We start from the raw sequence: 17,859 nt of genomic DNA, 5'->3' as shown, positions 1-17,859 counted from the left end.
ATGAGGAGTAGGAGAATTCCATTAATGAACAAGTACAGCTAAAGCATGCTAATTTGACAGTACTGTATTGACACGGCAGTAGATAACCCAGCCCTGTATTAACCACTAGCAAATGGAATTCAATGAAAGTGAGAGAACAGGCCTATGGAGGAGAGATGGAACACTCAGTACTTTCCACACATGAGATAAATGCATCCAAGAGGGACAGAGCTCTCCATCCTTCCTGTCTGCCTCCCAGTAGGCTAGTAAACATTTTCTGCAGGTGATTGGTAACACTTGCACCTTTATTTACAAGACTCAGAGGAACCTTATTTTAAATGCATCTTATTCTAGAGTGTAACAGTGCCATAAAACATAATTAGTATCTCTAATTTCAAACTGCCCTGTCCATAATTGCACAGCAGTTCCACATGTTCAAACCCCTGCTAAATTCCAATTTCTGGGAATCACAAATGGGTAGAGTGCTGTTACACTCAGGTCCTGTTTTGGCGCTTCGCATATGTTTCTGGTTGCCCACTGTGAGAACAGGTTGCTTGGACTAGGTGAGCCAGGTCCAGGATGCTTTTCCCATGTTCTTATGTTTCTTGGATTCCAGCTCCCATCAGCTCCAGCCAGTGCTGGGAACAGCAGCATCTTTGAAAGAGAACTGCATTCAAGGATCAGAAAAGGTGACAGGAACACTGAACTAGAGTCTTAAGGCATGCTAGAATTCAAAGCAGGTCTCAAGAGTTCTATGGAGTTGATGTCACAGGTGAGTCTTTTGTGAGCTTAAATGTTCCATCCCAGACAACTCATGTGCTGACTCCCTGCCTCAGTGGGGCCTATGGATTACACTACCTCTTCTCATCTTCCCTATGAAGCACCTTTATGATCCCAAAGCCTCCCTCTGCCATAGAGAGGAAGGATGGAGCTTCTCCTTGGGCTCTCTGCCCTTTCCCAGTTGTTTTTGTCCTCCTCCACCACCTGTAAGTGACCACAGTCGGAGCTAGCACACTTGAGTTCTGTTCCCCATGTTATGGGAAGCCAAAAGGCTTGTGCAACCCAGAAACCCTTTAGGATTAAGTGGTATAACTGAATGGGAGGTTTCAAGTACAGAACATTAGCCCCTGACAATGAACTATGTATAAAGCTTATTTTTTAAAAAAAGAAAAAGGTCCCATGTGGCATTCATTTGCACAACCAACTAATTCATTTGACTAACCTGTACCATATTGAGGGAGGGTGTGCAATACTGGTTTACATTAGAGGTTAACTCTAGAACTGACCTGGAGTGTTGGTGAGCCATCAAAGACTCCTCCATTGGGGTTAACCACAGCTCAATATCCAAAGCCCCAACTAAAGTATATATTACACATTGTACCACAGACAAGATGCAGGGAATGGGAGATCCTACAATATTCTACTGTTCCTCTGTAGTCTGTAGCATCCGACATCCCTGGACGAATTGGGACAAGTCTCCCTCCCCAGAAGAGAGAGAAGCCCTGGAAGCACCATGGTTAGTGAACATATTTGGCAATGGCAAAAGGTGCCAAGGAGTTGTCCTGAGCAGCTGGTGGGTCCTGACAGCAGCCAACTGTTTCCTACTGATGTGAGTAATGTGAGAGATTGGAAGTGCTTTTCTCCTGATGGAGTGCTAGCTCTGGTCCTAAGATGGTTGGTTCTGAAATGAAACAGAGTGCCTGAACAATGAACAGGTTGTTGTGGAGTAAGGTCTCGCCATTCAGGATCTAATAGCTATGGTTGATTATTAAATGACCTTCCATGTTTGCCTTGCAGGCAGCCGAGCAATGTAGAATTCACTGGCGCTCACGGACGTTTCAGCACCAAGACAGTGAGCCAGTTCATTTCACACCGGGGTTTCAGCTCTTGGGATGCACCACCCAACAATGACCTGGGACTCATTCTGCTTGGCCAGCCAGTTGATTTAAGGAAGCCAGACATATGGCCAGCTTGTGTCATTCGGAAAGAAAAACCCTATGACACACAAGAGGAATGTAGGATTATTGAGCGGAGATATGACGGTGAGTTTGGAGGTGCCCTGTCAAGGTTTGAGGGGGTTGTGCTAGTGGGGAAGGTGACCACAGCCCAGAGTCAAAGTCATAGGTACTAATAAGTCTGCAAGTTATTTAAAAAGACTAAGTGTATGTGTCACATCTGTTAGAACCACTATACTCAACTAATGTGTATTTGGCACATAGTTTAATATATTGAGTGTTGGGGTGATTATTACTCAATTATATTATTGTATAATTATATTATTATATAATTATATAAATTATATATCTTAGGGCTATGGAAATATTAGAAAAAATATGGTCAGTGAAGGCTTAGAAGTTAGAGAAAGCTATGTAGGAGAATTTGATTTTTAAAAAAAGCATGCACACACATGCACAGCGCTGAGACTGATGAGCGCTGGAGTGGATCCCTGGAGTTAGGCTAACAGGCCTTGCGGTTTATAGTCATCTCTCCTTCTTCACAGGGTCCTTCAGATGGTCAGTGAAGGAGATCATTGTGCATACTTTGGTGACATCGGAATGTGCCAAGCAATGGCCTGACATAGGCAAATCATGGAACTTGTGCGTTTCAAGAGAGGCGTCTAATGACACAAACTGCATGGTAATCCCTTATGAATGGATTCAGGATCGATTGTGTGAATGGAGACACACACACACACACACACACACACACACACACACACACTTACACCAACCCTAGTAAAGGTAAAGGACCCCTGATAGTTAAGTCCCCTGACGCCGACCCCTGACAAACGACTCTTTACTGGCCGAGGGAGCCGACGTTTGTCCGCAGACAGTTTTTCTGGGTCATGTGGCCAGCAGGACTAAGCCACTTCTGGCGAAACCAGAGTAGCGCACAGAAATGCCTTTTACCTTCCCGCCAGAGCGGTACCTATTTATCTACTTGCACTTTGACATGCTTTCGAACTGCTAGGTTGGCAGGAGCTAGACCTGGCCACAAAAAATCCTTCCCGTTGATCACGTTGGGGAGGAGGGATTGAACAATGGCCACTTGCACATAAATTTTTGTCCAGACCACATCTCCATAACAGAGTATATGCGGTGCTTTCTGGTAATGGGGTGGATATGGGGTGACTCACTCATCAACCCATCACAGCTCATTACCATTTGTATATACCGGTAAATCCCACACAGGGAGACCAGATAATAGGGTGCACAGCATGTGTCTGTATCTCTCTAACTTCATGTTGTACACATAAGGCTCACAAAAGGGAACCTTGGCCACGGGAAACAGGTAGAAAGGGTACAGAGAAGAAGCCTCTTGTACAAAGCAACCTGTCTCCAGAACAACCCAGGAGCTTAAGCATGGCTAACATTTCTTCTCTTCCTGGATCCCTTGCCAGGTGCCTTTTCTCTAGCAAATGGGGTACCAGGACAGAGCACTTCACACAATGCTATTGTTGTCATATCTCTTTGCATTTTGGGGTCCTTGTTCAAAATTCAAAAAGGCAGCACCATATGAGAAGGGTAGCACTTCCCTCATACTTCAGCAACGACCAGCAAATTGTGATTCTGTATTACAAACCAACTCTACCTCATCAGTTCTCTAGTGGGTGTCCATTCTATACTTCCCTTTTCTAGTCACCATTTTGTATATGTGGGAAGTTAGATGTAGTCTTATACTATTTGATAAGACCAATGTGATTAGAAAGGAACTACAGTCAGCAGAGGGGAAGGGAAGATTGGCCAAGGTTTGGAAATACCAGAATTCTAATGGGATTTTTTTTTAAGTGTGAGCAAGTGTATAGGACACCAACAAACATTACCAGAAAGCACAAATAGTTATGTAGGAGAAATGAAGGGCGGGGGTGACAGGGACACCTTTTCTTCATTCTGGACACATCCTGTCATGTTTCACCTGCTGGTGCGGACAGTAAACAGCACAATCAAACAAAATAATTGCCTCTTCATGCCAACTGCAGCATAGCTGAGGAGCTGGAAAAAACAACTACTGAGCTCCTATGCTTCCCAAGAGGCAGCCTTTCTTACTGCTTTTAGTGGCACAGACCCTTTATATCATCTGCTTTAGTTGTCTCATTCCATATCTGATTATCATGCTCTCTTTTCTGCTACAGGTGTCTGTAGGCAGTCCTGTGATTTGTCGTGACCCTGGCAGCGGGCACTGGGAGGTGATGGGTGTTGTGTCCCAGAGCTTACACGACTGCACAGCTCCTATCCTGGCTTCTCAGATTTTATCCCATTTGAAGTGGCTGAGTCAAGAAGGAGCACTTGGTCCACAACTGAAAGATAGCAAGACCACTAATGGTGAATTGCCTCCCCCAGCAATCACACCATTATATGCTCTGTCTGAAACAGAAGGAGAATTATCTTCAACAGCTGGAGAATCTGTAACATTCCCAACAGGCATAGTATTCACATCAACAGCACAAACAACCACACAAGTCCCACTAGCGTCTATAACACCCCCAATTGTAGAACAAGAATCTGAAGCATCTGAAGCAGTTGGACCTGTTGAACCATCAGAAGTAACAGAAGAACCATCAGAAGTGACAACCAACCCCCCACTGTTGGATTCTACCTTTACAAATGAACTCTCATCGCCAGAAGCTACAAAACCATTGACTGTAATACCTACAACTTCAGTGCACTCTACATCTGCACTCAACAGACTACAGTCAATAGTCACAATAGTTTCAGCAGATAATAATGTAAAATTTACAACATCCACAACAATTCAGAAAACATCCACAACAACACAGTCCCTCCCCAATATCACAACACCCCATGTAACACTTACAACTACCAGACACTCCCCATTTTTATCATCTTCAACAACTGGACAGACATCTACAATGGCCAGAGAAACATCTTCTGTAGTGTCTTCCACACTTGAACATCTATCTTCTGCAACATCTACAATAGCACTAAAATCCACAACAATGCAGAAGTCATCCACAACAACAGGGCAGTCGTCCACAACAACAGGGCAGTCGTCCACAACAACAGGGCATTCGTCCACAACAACAGGGCAGTCGTCCACAACAGCAGGGCAGTCGTCCACAACAACAGCGCATTCGTCCACAACAACAGGGCAGTCGTCTACAACAGCAGGGCAGTCGTCCACAACAGCAGGGCAGTCGTCCACAACAGCAGGGCATTCGTCCACAACAGGGCAGTCGTCCACAACATCAGGGCAGTCGTCCACAACAACAGGGCAGTCGTCCACAACATCCTCTACAACCAACCAAATATCTGTAACATCCACAATACACTCAACAGAAATGTCAGCTGTTGTACAACCACATATAATAATAATACCTGCTACCACTTCACAGCCACAAACACCTCCTTCAACAGCCGTAGCATCCATACCAGACACTTATATCAACCAAGGTGCTCCTGTTCATATTGTTGTAGCTAGGCCACAGTTCCCCAAGAGTAAACGCGAGGAAGGCCCATCTCCTGGCCCTTCCCTAGCATTACTTGCCCCACCTAGTGTAACCATAATGCCCAACTTGCAACTCCCTGTACAGGTGACGCTGAAACAGTGTGAGATGGGACTGGCATGGGATGCCAACTCCCATACCTACCAACTTAACAAGATGGCAGTTCTTACGGATCGTAAATTTGGTGAGTACATGTACTCCCCACCCCTGAAAAATAATAATAATAATGGGGAGATCTGAGGAACTGGTTATGTGTGTGCCACCAGTTGCTCCCCCACCATTCTGTCGGGAAATAGACTGTACTGGATAATATTACTTCAGACTTCTGTTAGATAATCTGAGAACTGAAGGCAAGCAAATTCATTTCTAATATGTTGGTCTTTCCCTTCAGGATGTGGGCTGCGGCCTGGTTTTGTGCCCAAATGCCCAAGCTGCTCTGAGGCTGAGTTGGGGGAATTTCCCTGGGCTGTTGCTCTCAAGCTGCCCATCCAGCATTCCTGTGCTGGCTCCATTCTCAACCCCTGGTGGATTTTAACCTCAGCCAACTGTGCCAACCTTATGTAAGTATCCTGTTATTCAGGTTGATCTAGTTCAAGATGGGTGCATTGTCTTGGTCTCTCTCTCTCTCTCTCTCTCTCTCTCTCTCTCTCTCTCTCTCTGCATTTTCAATTTTACAGTACACCATACACATTTTACCTTATACTATTTTTTGCAGACTTCCCAAGCTAACCTTCAGTGACATTAACAGAATCTTAGTTTACTGCATTTCCGTTGTTTTCTACACCTTATTTTAATTCTACCAATTCCTTCGTTTTATTTTACTGTTGTTCAAACGGTTGCTTGCAGGCTAGTTGTAATATCATTTCTTTTTAGGTACTCTCTGAAATATTCCCACTCAGCCCTTGTCCTCCCTTCATCACAATCCCTTATTTTAGAAGCCATGCTTGCTAATTCTGCAAACTGTCAGTTTATCGAACAATTGCTCTTCTGTTGGAATAGCTTTGTCTTTCCAAATCTTTGCATACATAATTCTTGTAGCAACCGTGGCATATAAAAATAAGTTACACATCTTTTTTGGTAGCTCCTCTCCTATGATGGCTAGCTGGAAGGCTTCGGGTTTTGGGGGGGGGGAGGTGAATTTAAACATTTTTAAAAATTCTTCATAGACCATCTCCCAATATTTTTTGATTGCTTGCAAGGCCACCACATGTGTTCTAGGGATCCTTCTTCCTCTGAGCATATTCAACAGAGTTTAGAGCCCCTTTTGTACATTTTGATGAGTTTTATGGGCATCAGGTACCACCTATACACAATTTTTAATATATTCTCCTTCATCTGATAACAAGCTGTAAAATTAATTTTTCGGTGCCATACATGGCATGGCAATTGCAGAAGGGGGGAAAACAGAATATTATAAATAAAATTGCAGTGGTAGACCCAAAACTCTAAAGATATAAGGAATGAATTTCAATGGTTTTACTCAAAACTGTACTTTTATCTGCCCTGAATCCTTCAACATTCAGCTTCACTGGATGTCTCAAAGTTCTAGTGTTATGAAACACCATCCACTTCCTCCATAATTTTATACATTTCTATCATGCCTCCTTTTACACATCTTTTCTTTAAACTAAAAAGCCCCAAATGTTGTAAGCTTTCCTGATAGGAAAGTTGCTCCATCTCCTTGATCATTTTGGTTGCCCATTTCTGAACCTTTTTCAGCTCTACAATAAATACTCTTTTTGAGCTGTGGTGACCAGAACTGTACACAGTATTCCAAAGGTAGTTGACTTGAATAACTGCATTATGATAACAGCATTTTTATTTTCAAGTGGAATTTACCTTTCCACAGCTGCCACACATCTTCATCAAGCTATCCACTATGACCCCTTGGTTTCGTTCCTGGTCAATCACCACCACTTTGGAGCCCATGAGCGTATAAGTCAAATGAAGTTGTTGTTGTTTGCCCATGAATACACTGAATTGCATTTGCCGTTTTACTGCCGTTCACTCTTACAAAATATATTGCTGCCCCAAGCACCCGTTTGCTACCAGTATTGCATCCATTTTAAAATGCTCAATTTTATTGTATTATTATAATAATAATAATTATTATTATTATTATTATTATTATTATTATTATTATTATTATTATTTTATACTGCCCTTCATCCTAGGATCACAGGGTGGTTTACTAGCATGCTAGAACAGTATGCATTTTTATCCTTCTCAGTGATTTCCAGACTTGTGCTGAGTTGCGCCTTAAAAAGTTACCCAGCCACCACACTGGAACATGTGTTCATCATTCTGCGCCCACTGAAGTAGGAAGTCCTTATGTAGCATTAATAACCTTCCCACCCCAAATATATGTAATTTGTTTTACATGCTGTGCAGGTGTTATGGGGCCACAGAAGCACATTTTATTTGATTGCATTTTGTATAAAGTTCACAGTTCATATAATAAAAGTTCAAATAACAACAGTGTCTACAATGGAGTGCTCGATACCTGCTTCCGCAACATGTTGTGTGTGGTTGCTGAAACTGTTATGTTGCTGTATCTCTGTTTCAGAAAAAATTCAGAAGCTTTGGCCCTGGTGCAGGCTGGTCTAGTTGACATCTCCAAGGCAACGTACTCAGTGCAGACCCGCCAGTCTCTGACACACCCAAACTGGTTGGAGCACAGGGACCTTCACAACCTGGGCCTTTTGCAATTGGAGGAGCCCCTGGAATTTGGTCCCTTTGTTGCACCTGTGTGTCTCTCAGACAAGGCAGATACAATAGGTGACTTCAGAAATTGCTGGCTTCCAGGCTGGTCTGTGCTGGAAGGTAAGTGGTGCACTTGCTTTCTGCTTGTACACTTTGATCTGAATTGCACAGGGAGGGGCTCTCTTAAATGACCTTGTTGGTTCTTCTAGTTTCTGTGATTCTGTGAGCAAGAGTGCATATCAGTTAGCAGTTAGGGTCCCCAGAAAAGATACCCAAGAGAGATAAGTCTGTTTGTTTTTTTATGCATGAAAGATATAATGCTAGTGTTACATCACTCTTGCAGGCAGCCAAAGAGCTGGCTTGTTGTTTCAGATAAGTCTGGGAACATCAACCTTCCACAGTTCATCTTCATGGACACTCCTGTCCATTGTCCACTCTCTATCCTGTCCATTGTCCACTCTCTATCCCAATATTCCTTTTCTTTTGCTCTGGTCTGGACTCTTCTCCTTATTCCTCTTGCCCACTTCAGCTTTCAGCCTTCCTGTTCCCATCTGCTCACTTTCTTTATCCTACTATAGGGGTGGGGAACTTGCAGTACTTCAGTTGCTAAGGGACTCCAACTCCCACTGGCCTTAGCCAACATTGTCAAAGGTCATGTATGATGGGAGCTGTAGTCTGGCAACAGCTGGAAGGCGAAAGGATCCTCATCTCTGTGCCCTGCCACATCTTCTTGTGAGCCCTACTGGTGGTCATCACTGAGGGCATGGAGATGGATTTATGCTGCCTAACTTGAGGGCAGATGGTGCTACCCCCATATGTTCTCTCCTTGCTGTAGGAGGCCCTGCCGTGCTGCTGAGACATCCCCTAGACATCCTGAGCATCACCAGCTGCGACCAGCTTGGAGAGCAGCCCTCCAATGCCATATTCTGTATCAAGGCTCAAATGGGCCCGGAAGGAGTCTGCACGGTGAGAGAGAGCTTGGGAGTAGATCATCATTATGACCCACCTCCACCGCTTTTTGACTCGGCGCTGATATCAGCTGGCTGTGGATTAAAAAGTCAGTCTCCTCACCCATTTGTTAAACTGAAGAGGTTAAAAGACATAATTCCTGCCTGGCACACATAGCTATTTCAGGGGTACAACAGCACCTAGATATTGCATGTTCTCTGTCTCTCTCATACTGCTTTCATGGATCCAGTAGATGGGTATTTACAAATTAGCTTGTTTCATGGTTTGCATAGAGGCGGCATGTCAAAACAGGAAATGCCGCCTTGCCCTGCCACTGCTGCTACCATAAAGGTAAAGGTAAAGGGACCCCTGACCATTACGCCCCGCTGGAGCAGTACCTATTTATCTACTTGCACTTTGATGTGCTTTTGAACTGCTAGGTTGACAGGAGGGACCGAGCAACAGGAGCTCACCCCGTCGCAGGGATTTGAACCGCCGACCTTCTGATCGGCAAGTCCTAGGCCCTGTGGTTTAACCTACAGCGCCACCCGCATCCCTTTCCTGCTGCCAATTTTGGGTGAGATATCACTGAAATTGCTCAAGATTGTGCATGCTCCACAAGGTCTTGCAAAATTTCGGATGCGATTTCAGCCAAAATTGGCACCAATACTAGCACCACTTCTGTGCCAACAGTGGGTCAGGGGGGCACCTGCAGGGCTTGGGGGCTCCTGCTGTTTGAGGCAGCCACTGAGCCAGCTCTAGCACGAAGTGCCCCACAGAAAGCAGGTCAACTGCTGTTTGAAAGAGTGTAATGGTTGGGAAGTTTCTCTTGTACCTACTTCTCTTTCTCATTTTCTCTTCCTTCTCCCTCCTCCTATCCAGGGTGATGTGGGCTCTCCACTGATCTGCCCTGACCCCCAGGGTGGGGCCTGGCTTCAGCTGGGGGTACTGAGCAGTTTTGATGAAGCCTGCTCTCGCCCCTATGTCTTCAGCAGTCTGCCCCACTACCTGCCCTGGCTGGAGAGGACCACAAAGGTTGCAGGGTATCGTTACAATCGCACAGTTCCTTGGAAACATCTGAGGCCTACAAAAAATCTTAGGCAGCTACAGAAACCAGAGAGTGAGTGATAGCTTGGAATTTCTCATGTGACCTGTTTCAAAACACATGTCCCTTCTCCCCCAGGTCACTGTGGCCTGTACATAGGATGGCACAATGCCTTCCAGAGCACCCCTGACAGGAATGGCATTCCATGTACATTTCCTGCTGTTTAGAGTTAGCCTCCCTTGCTCTGCTATTGTCCTCTCTCCCACCACACACTGACCCAGCCTTTTTGCCCTCTTCAGCCCTGGTTGCATGGATCTCAGCACAATTGTCCTTGCCCTGGCAAGTGCTCATCGCCACATGTGAGAATCAGAGCTGTGGGGGCTCAATTCTGAACCGCTACTGGGTGTTGACTACAGCACAGTGTGTTCAACAGACGTAAGTGATGCCCCCATTCTCCTGGCCTCCTTCAGAATCAGTGTCAAAAGGGAGAAGCATGGCGGGCCAACTTGGACCCACAGGCTACAGGTTCTCTAGCCCTGTGTTAGAAGATCAGAGCCCATGCCCTCTGGGGAACTCTAGTTCATTATCAATACAGTGGTACCTCGGGTTAAGAACTTAATTCATTCTGGAGGTCTGTTCTTAACCTGAAACTGTTCTTAACCTGAAGCACCACTTTAGCTAATGGGGCCTCCCACTGCCGCTGTGCCACCGCTGCACGATTTCTGTCCTCATCCTGAAACAAAGTTCTTAACCCAAGGTAATATTTCTGGGCTAGCGGAGTCTGTAACCTGAAGCGCATGTAACCTGAAGCATCTGTAACCCGAGGTACCACTGTATTCACCCATTCCGTGCTACATGGGAGGGTAGGGAGACATTTCATTACAGGGTGAATGTGAAAGAGGCACACCTATTTTGTTCACCTAGGCTGTAGGACATGGGTAGGCAAACTAAGGCCCGGGGGCCAGATCCAGCCCAATCGCCTTCTAAATCCGGCCTGCGGGTGGTCCAGGAATCAGCGTGTTTTTACATTAGAATGTGTCCTTTTATTTAAAATACATCTCTGGGTTATTTGTGGGGCATAGGAATTTGTTCATTATTTTTTCCAAAATATAGTCCAGCTCCCCACAAAGTCTGAGGGACAGTGGACTGGCCCCCTGCTGAAAAAGTTTGCTGACCCCTGCTGTAGGATATAGCTGCTCAGAGGGCATACAGGAAAGGGAGATGGCTGTACTTCGCAGCATCACCAATGAGCTCAGATAATATGAACAGAAGCAAGAAAAAGGCCCAGATTAATTTTAACATGGGTCAACATCAAGTTTACCATAGTTTCTGGAGGACTTGTTACTTTGAATAAACTATGTAAACATAGCTGAGCCTGCTGCCTGCCCTGTCCCATCATTATAGGTCCTAAAGGTAAAAGTAAAGGGACTCCTGACCATTAGGTCCAGTCGTGGCCAACTCTGTGGTTGCAGCGCTCATCTCACTTTATTGGCCAAGGGAGCCGGCGTACAGCTTCTGGGTCATGTGGCCAGCATGACTAAGCCGCTTCTGGCAAACCGGGGCAGCGCACAGAAACACCGTTTACCTTCCCGCCAGAGTGGTACCTATTTATCTACTTGCACTTGACGTGCTTTCAAACTGCTAGGTTAGCAGGAGCTAGGACTGAGCAACGGGAGCTCACCCCGTCATTGCGGGGATTTGAACCGCCGACCTTATGGGTCCTACCAAGAGCAAAAAAAATGAAGAACAAGAGGCTATTCCCTGTTAGTGATGGCTAGTGCCCATTTGGGACTGGTAGGGTGGAAAGCAGGGAGGCCACAATGGAGTTGGAGTCAATAACAGCCAGCGCCAACTGATTTTAGTTTTGTCCCCATCCTGCTCCCTGCGGAGTTCTGCAAGGGCAACACAGAGACTGAGGAGGAGGAAAAAGCAGACGGCCAGTGCCATCACCTGAACTGGTTGTAGCTAAGAAGGCAGGTGGGTAGGGGGCTAGGGCAGACTGAGGTTGGTGGGGCAGTGCCCCATTTGCCTTAATGGACTAGCCTTCACTATTCCCTTTGCCTTGTTGCTTTTCCTTTGACCCAAAATGGAGTTATTCCAGGCCCCTCTTTACTGTTTGCAGGGACCCAGCAAACATAGCTGTCTTTGTGAGGCTGACACACCCCAAGGGCCACACCAGAGGCATCCATGTTGCTGCAATTTACCCTTATGAGGAGACAGCACAGCACAGTCTCTCTGGCAGCTACAACGTGGCTCTGCTGCTCCTCCAGAAGCCCATCGCCTTTGACCAACATGTGGCTGCTATGGCATACTTCCCAAAGGAGCCCTGGGATAGCTGCAAAGTGATGGGTCTACAAATGATGCCATCTGGTATGCCAGGAGACTGACTGGGAGTGGGGTGGAGGGAGAGGGAGAGGAGAGAGGGACCTTGCTATTGTATAGGGCTGTATGCTCCAAGACTATTTCAAACAGTCTCTGTTCCTTAACATCAAATATCCCTTAGTACATTCATTTGGAAGCCCTGTAACGGTGCATCAAGATTTGTGCAGGCAGCCAATGGAGCTTAACCTGGCTTTTGCCCCCAACTACTCTGTGTGCGTGCGTGCGCGTTTGCTTACACACACACACACACACAGACACAGACACAGACACACACACACACACACACACACACACAGCTTGTGTGTGAACTGTAAGGATCAGCTGTGCTGAGTGGAAGTAGACAGTCCTTGAAGACACACCCACCAGGGACACATCTACTCTCCAAATCTATATTCCATCAGTCTTTATGCAATGGCCATGGCTGCCTGCAAAGAATCCTGAGCATTATAGTTTGGCAAGGGTGCTGAGACTTCTCAGCGATCCCTCATAGAGCAAAAAATCCCCAGGGTTATCTGAGGAGAAGGAACGGCTATTAAATTAGTGCAAGTGTATCAGAAAGATGTTGAGAGGAACTCTTGACTGTCGCTGCCTCACGGCCCCTCTTGTGTCTCCCTAGTAACATTTGTTAAATGACATGTTACATGCCATCATCATGCACATCCTTCCTTGCAAACATCATCCAATGAAGTACAGTGAAAAAACACTGAAAGCAATGATGATATAGCTCATGTCTTTTGTAGTTAAATGTTACCTGGCAGGAGGGGACCATATGTCTGTGGTAATGTGTCCCTCGCAATTAGGCCCCACGTTTATTTTTATTTTTTTAAAATAATTTTTATTAAGTTTTAAACAACAAAGAAACAACACACACAAAAAGCAATACAAAACTCAACAATAAAAAAACAAAAGAAAACGTAACAATTAAAAACAAACTCTCTTTTCCATTCCATTTTTAGATTACTTATTTTCTGGACTTCCTCATACCTCCCTCTTTTGTATTCCCATCTAAATTATTTGTCCAGCAGTTTCTTTTCCACTTTTTTAATCCCAATCTTTAGTTTAATAAAATATTAAAATATATAACTTCAACTTCTTTAAACCTAATTCTTGATCTTAGTATCATATAACGTTAAAATTTTCCCTTTTCATATCAAATTTCAATTTCTTTAAACATCTTTAATCTTGATCTTTAATCTTAGTCTATCATTAACTTTAACCTATGTAGCTGGAAGCCACTTATTTTCAGTCCAACATCACTCTAACATTCCTTAACTTTGCAGTGTTTCTGAAGATAGTCTTTGAATTTCTTCCAGTCTTCCTCCATCGACTCTTCTCCCTGGTCACGGATTCTGCCAGTCATTTCCGCCAATTCCATATAGTCCATAAGTTTCATCTGCCATTCCTCCAGCGTGGGAAGTTCTTGTGTCTTCCAATACTTTGCGATGAGTATTCTTGCTGCTGTTGTTGCATACATAAAAAAAGTTCTATCCCTTTTTAACACCATTTGGCCGACTATGCCCAGGAGAAAGGCCTCTGGTTTCTTAGGGAAGGTATACTTAAATACCTTTTTTAATTCATTATATATCATTTCCCAGAAAACCTTAATCTTTGGGCACGTCCACCATAGGTGAAAAAATGTACCTTCAGTTTCTTTACATTTCCAACATTTGTTATCGGGCAAATGATAGATTTTCGCAAGCTTGACTGGGGTTATGTACCACCTGTATATCATTTTCATAATATTCTCTCTTAAGGCATTACATGCCGTAAATTCCATACCTGTGGTCCATAACTGTTCCCAGTCAGCAAACATAATATTATGTCCAACGTCCTGTGCCCATTTAATCATAGCCGATTTTACCGTTTCATCCTGAGTATTCCATTTCAGCAGCAAGTTATACATTCTTGACAAATTCTTAGTTTTGGGTTCTAACAATTCTGTTTCCAATTTGGATCTTTCCACCTGGAAGCCAATTTTCTTGTCCAATTTAAATGCCTCCATTATCTGATAATAATGAAGCCAGTCTCGCACTTTGTCTTTTAGTTTTTCAAAACTCTGCAATTTCAATCTATCTCCGTCTTGTTCCAAAATTTCCCAATATTTCGGCCATTTGACCTCCATATTGACCTTTTTCAAGGCTTTCGCTTCCATTGGTGACAGCCACCTTGGGGTTTTGTTTTCTAACAAATCCTTATATCTTACCCAAACATTAAATAGCGCTTTCCTGACAATGTGGTTTCTAAATGCTTTATGTGCTTTGACCTTATCATACCTTAATATGCATGCCATCCAAATACATTATTGAAACCTTCCAAGTCCAAAATGTCAGTGTTTTCAAGAAGTAGCCATTCTTTCAACCAGCAAAAGGCTGCTGATTCATAGTAAAGTTTAAGGTCTGGCAGGGCAAATCCACCTCTTTCCTTTGCATCTGTTAGTATTTTAAATTTTATCCTAGGCTTCTTGCCCTGCCAGACAAATTTAGAAATATCTTTCTGCCACCTGCAATTAGGCCCCACGTTTATGGTGTAGGTATGATGAAAGCATATGGCTAAAAGCGTAGGGAAGTGGTGGATTTTTCAGTGGTGCTAAACTAGATTATTATTGTGGTGATGGAAGCAGAGGTGGGGTGAGGGCACAATTCCTGAGACAAATTAGTTCAGGATAAAATGGTGTGATTCAATGGACAAATGTAGAGTCCGGGGATTTGGGAGTCAAGGCTGGATTCTGACAGGGTGGAGCTTGGGGCAGTATGCCATAGGATGGAGGAAGGATTCTGGAAATTTTCTTTCCCAAAAGTGGGAAGTGAATTGGAAGCAGTTTGCTGGCTAATCACCCATCTTTTGACAGGTGAAATTGGGGCTGACTCCAGCGCATACCAAGTCAAGGTGCTGATGCCCTCAGACTGTGCCAAGGAACATCCTGGGGTCAATCCAGGCATGTACTGTGTTGTAAGAAATAGCTCTAGCTACCTGCCTGGTGCTGCTGTGAGTATCTCTCCAAACAGCCTCCAACCAACCACTCATCTTCACATCTTGTGATAGGCCATTCTTGCTTCATTCTTTTCTTCTTCTTCTCCCAGGTAGGTGAGGGTGCAGCCCTGCTGTGCCACTTGGAGGCCAAGAGCATGACATGGAGCCAGGTTGGCTTGATGAGTGAGCCCTTTCCGGGATCCCAGATGGTTGTTCTGTCCTCCAGCATCACCTCCTATGTGGACTGGATAGAAAAAACGTCCAGACAAGCCAAGCACCAATTATTCCTGCCCCGTGGGAGAGCAGCAGCCTGTGGACCAAGTAGCTGGATGCTCCTCCTGATCCTCTCATTGTTTAGGGAGGCAGAGTTAGGCTGAACACACATATTAGTGTGTTCTCATTCCTATTGAAGGTGCTGCGTTGGACGGTTCAGCTTCTGCAGTCGATTACCGGGTGCATGACTTTCTGTGCTGGAAGTGGCCCCGCTCTCCTCATCTCTGCAGGCACCATGGGATATCCAAAACAAATCACCAGGTGAAGGGCAGTTGCTACAGTTGCCTCCAGCAGTGGTCTATCAAGTCTCAGCTGGGATGGCCCAGATGCGCACCTTTCCGGACAATGCCATCAACTAGAGGCCTGTCCCTGGGAGTGAGAGTCTAGCAACAAGTCTTGAGGCTACTGTGGACTTCTGCGCCAGCTATTGCTTCAGTAAAGGAACAAGCAACAAAGATGAGATGGAGATATTTCAAGAATATGTAAGGCATCGTCCTAAGGACTTTAAGGGAGAAAGATAGAAAAACCATGGTAGACGTTCTGGAGAATTTTCCATACAATACATAGTCGACCCTCCAGATAACTTCTGATTTGTACAGTCTTCCATTACTTCTCCCAAGCATGGTATTTGCATAGAATATGTGTCTGCAATTGGGAAGTATAGCTGATATCAGCACTTGGACTATAATCTTATAATTAAAACTACGAATCAATAAAAAAAATGCTCTCAAATACATTGTAGAGTTCAAGTCGGTACAAGACCAATATTGGGCCTAGCACTGAAACTTCAAGCCCTTCTTTTCCTTGTTGGTGGCAAGGAAAAAATACGGAGGTGGGGTGTGTGTATGTACACACTTTCCAGATGCCATTATCCAGGTTTTAGGCAAGCATTCTTTGGTGAGAAACCCCAGCAGAGATTTACAACCACAAAACATGCAGCAAAGCAAAGCATTGAAATATAGGCTCTTAGACCTTTAAAATATGTCCTTGTGAGTTCCAAAATAGTCCCCTCTTTCCTTAGCATAGAAAAAGACCACATGTTTGGTAAGTTAAAAATGATTTGCTTGCAAACTCTTCAAAGGTTGGATTCATGCACTTTCCCTTATGGCATTCAGAAAATGTTACACAGGCAGTAAAACTTGGTTTTGTTATGAAGTGATGAAAGTTCCTAAATTATTGGTATAGGAACATAAGAGTGGCTTGTTATTGCCATGCGGTCTGAGCTTAGAGCAACCGGCTCAGACCTCTTTACATGCTTAGCTTCGCTGGTAGACTGAGGTACAACAATAGGCTTGTTTACCCTCCTCCCAAGGAGAGTGGGAGTGCCCTAGCTAAGCCTGGCAGACAGTTTACTCTATGGCATTTAACCCCTTCATGCATTACTTAGACTTAAGCATGTTGGCTATATGAGGCTGGTTATCCCACATTTTTCATCCAAAGGATTCCCCCACAGGAACCGTTTTCAGCCCCTCCCCCTTTTCTGGCAGAAACCTCACAGAGGCATGCAATGAGCTGTGAGGAAGTGTGTTTGGGGTGTGTGTTTGGGGTTTGGAAGCAAATATCTATATGTCTGTACCTGGAACATGGCTTGTTGCTTCCATGGTCTGTATATCAGCTGGCAGTCTTTTGTGGGCTAGATTTGGCTTGGGGGCTGTCAGTTGCTGACCATTGCCTTAAAGCCAGGGCAGGGACAGGGGGGAACCAAAGGACACTGGAAAATGTGGCAGGATCACTTGTAGGGTCAGAGAAGGAGTGGTGGTGCATGTAGGTTTAGAGCAAGGGAAACAGCAAAGCAGACAATTACTGCAGACATGGAGGGAGGGGGAAGGAATACCTGGCATTCCACAGCCAAGGCCCTTGGGGCTGGAATCTGTGATTTACCTTCTTCCCCTCTGAACTGCCATGTAATTTTGAGTTCTCTTCCTTCCTCCACACCTTGCCTACTTCCAGCTTTTATGTCCTGCCCTTCAAGCTGTTCTTGGTCACTTGCAGGCAGCCTACTTATTGAACATTCATTATTATTCATTTGCACAAAGGTTCTGGGGACCTCCTATGATGGCAGCTATTTACTGAGCATTCATTCTGATTTGTTTGC

At 44.7% G+C, this 17,859-nt stretch overlaps 1 protein-coding gene across 2 annotated transcripts; it reads left to right on the top strand.

The window, feature by feature from the left end:
• Positions 1-764: 764 nt before the first annotated feature.
• LOC308466605 (uncharacterized protein) lies at positions 765-16,496 on the top strand. Of its 2 annotated transcripts, none has more exons than XM_080987500.1 (13): positions 765-965; positions 1,417-1,495; positions 1,777-2,021; positions 2,480-2,616; positions 4,112-5,627; positions 5,835-6,003; positions 8,010-8,266; positions 8,982-9,112; positions 9,977-10,214; positions 10,439-10,574; positions 12,262-12,509; positions 15,370-15,506; positions 15,602-16,496. In XM_080987500.1, exons 1-13 carry the CDS (start codon positions 905-907, stop codon positions 15,866-15,868), a joined length of 3,621 nt encoding a protein of 1,206 aa, XP_080843626.1. In that variant the 5' UTR covers positions 765-904; the 3' UTR covers positions 15,869-16,496. The 2 variants fall into 2 exon arrangements, with proteins under 2 accessions (XP_080843626.1, XP_080843625.1); XM_080987499.1 differs by having other exon boundaries at positions 1,417-1,588.
• Positions 16,497-17,859: the final 1,363 nt, after the last annotated feature.

Source organism: Podarcis pityusensis (assembly GCF_964106645.2).
Source record: "Podarcis pityusensis genome assembly, chromosome: 17".
Classification (NCBI taxonomy): domain Eukaryota; kingdom Metazoa; phylum Chordata; class Lepidosauria; order Squamata; family Lacertidae; genus Podarcis; species Podarcis pityusensis.
This window is presented reverse-complemented; position numbering and strand designations above follow the sequence as displayed.

Bases quoted from the DNA above. Each gene is read 5' to 3' on its own strand.
- LOC308466605 (XM_080987499.1), top strand. From the start codon at position 905: ATGGAGCTTCTCCTTGGGCTCTCTGCCCTTTCCCAGTTGTTTTTGTCC. The intron at 966-1,416 runs GTAAGTGACCAC...GTTCCTCTGTAG, and splicing joins TTTGTCCTCCTCCACCACCT to TCTGTAGCATCCGACATCCC. The intron at 6,004-8,009 runs GTAAGTATCCTG...TCTCTGTTTCAG, and splicing joins GCCAACTGTGCCAACCTTAT to AAAAAATTCAGAAGCTTTGG.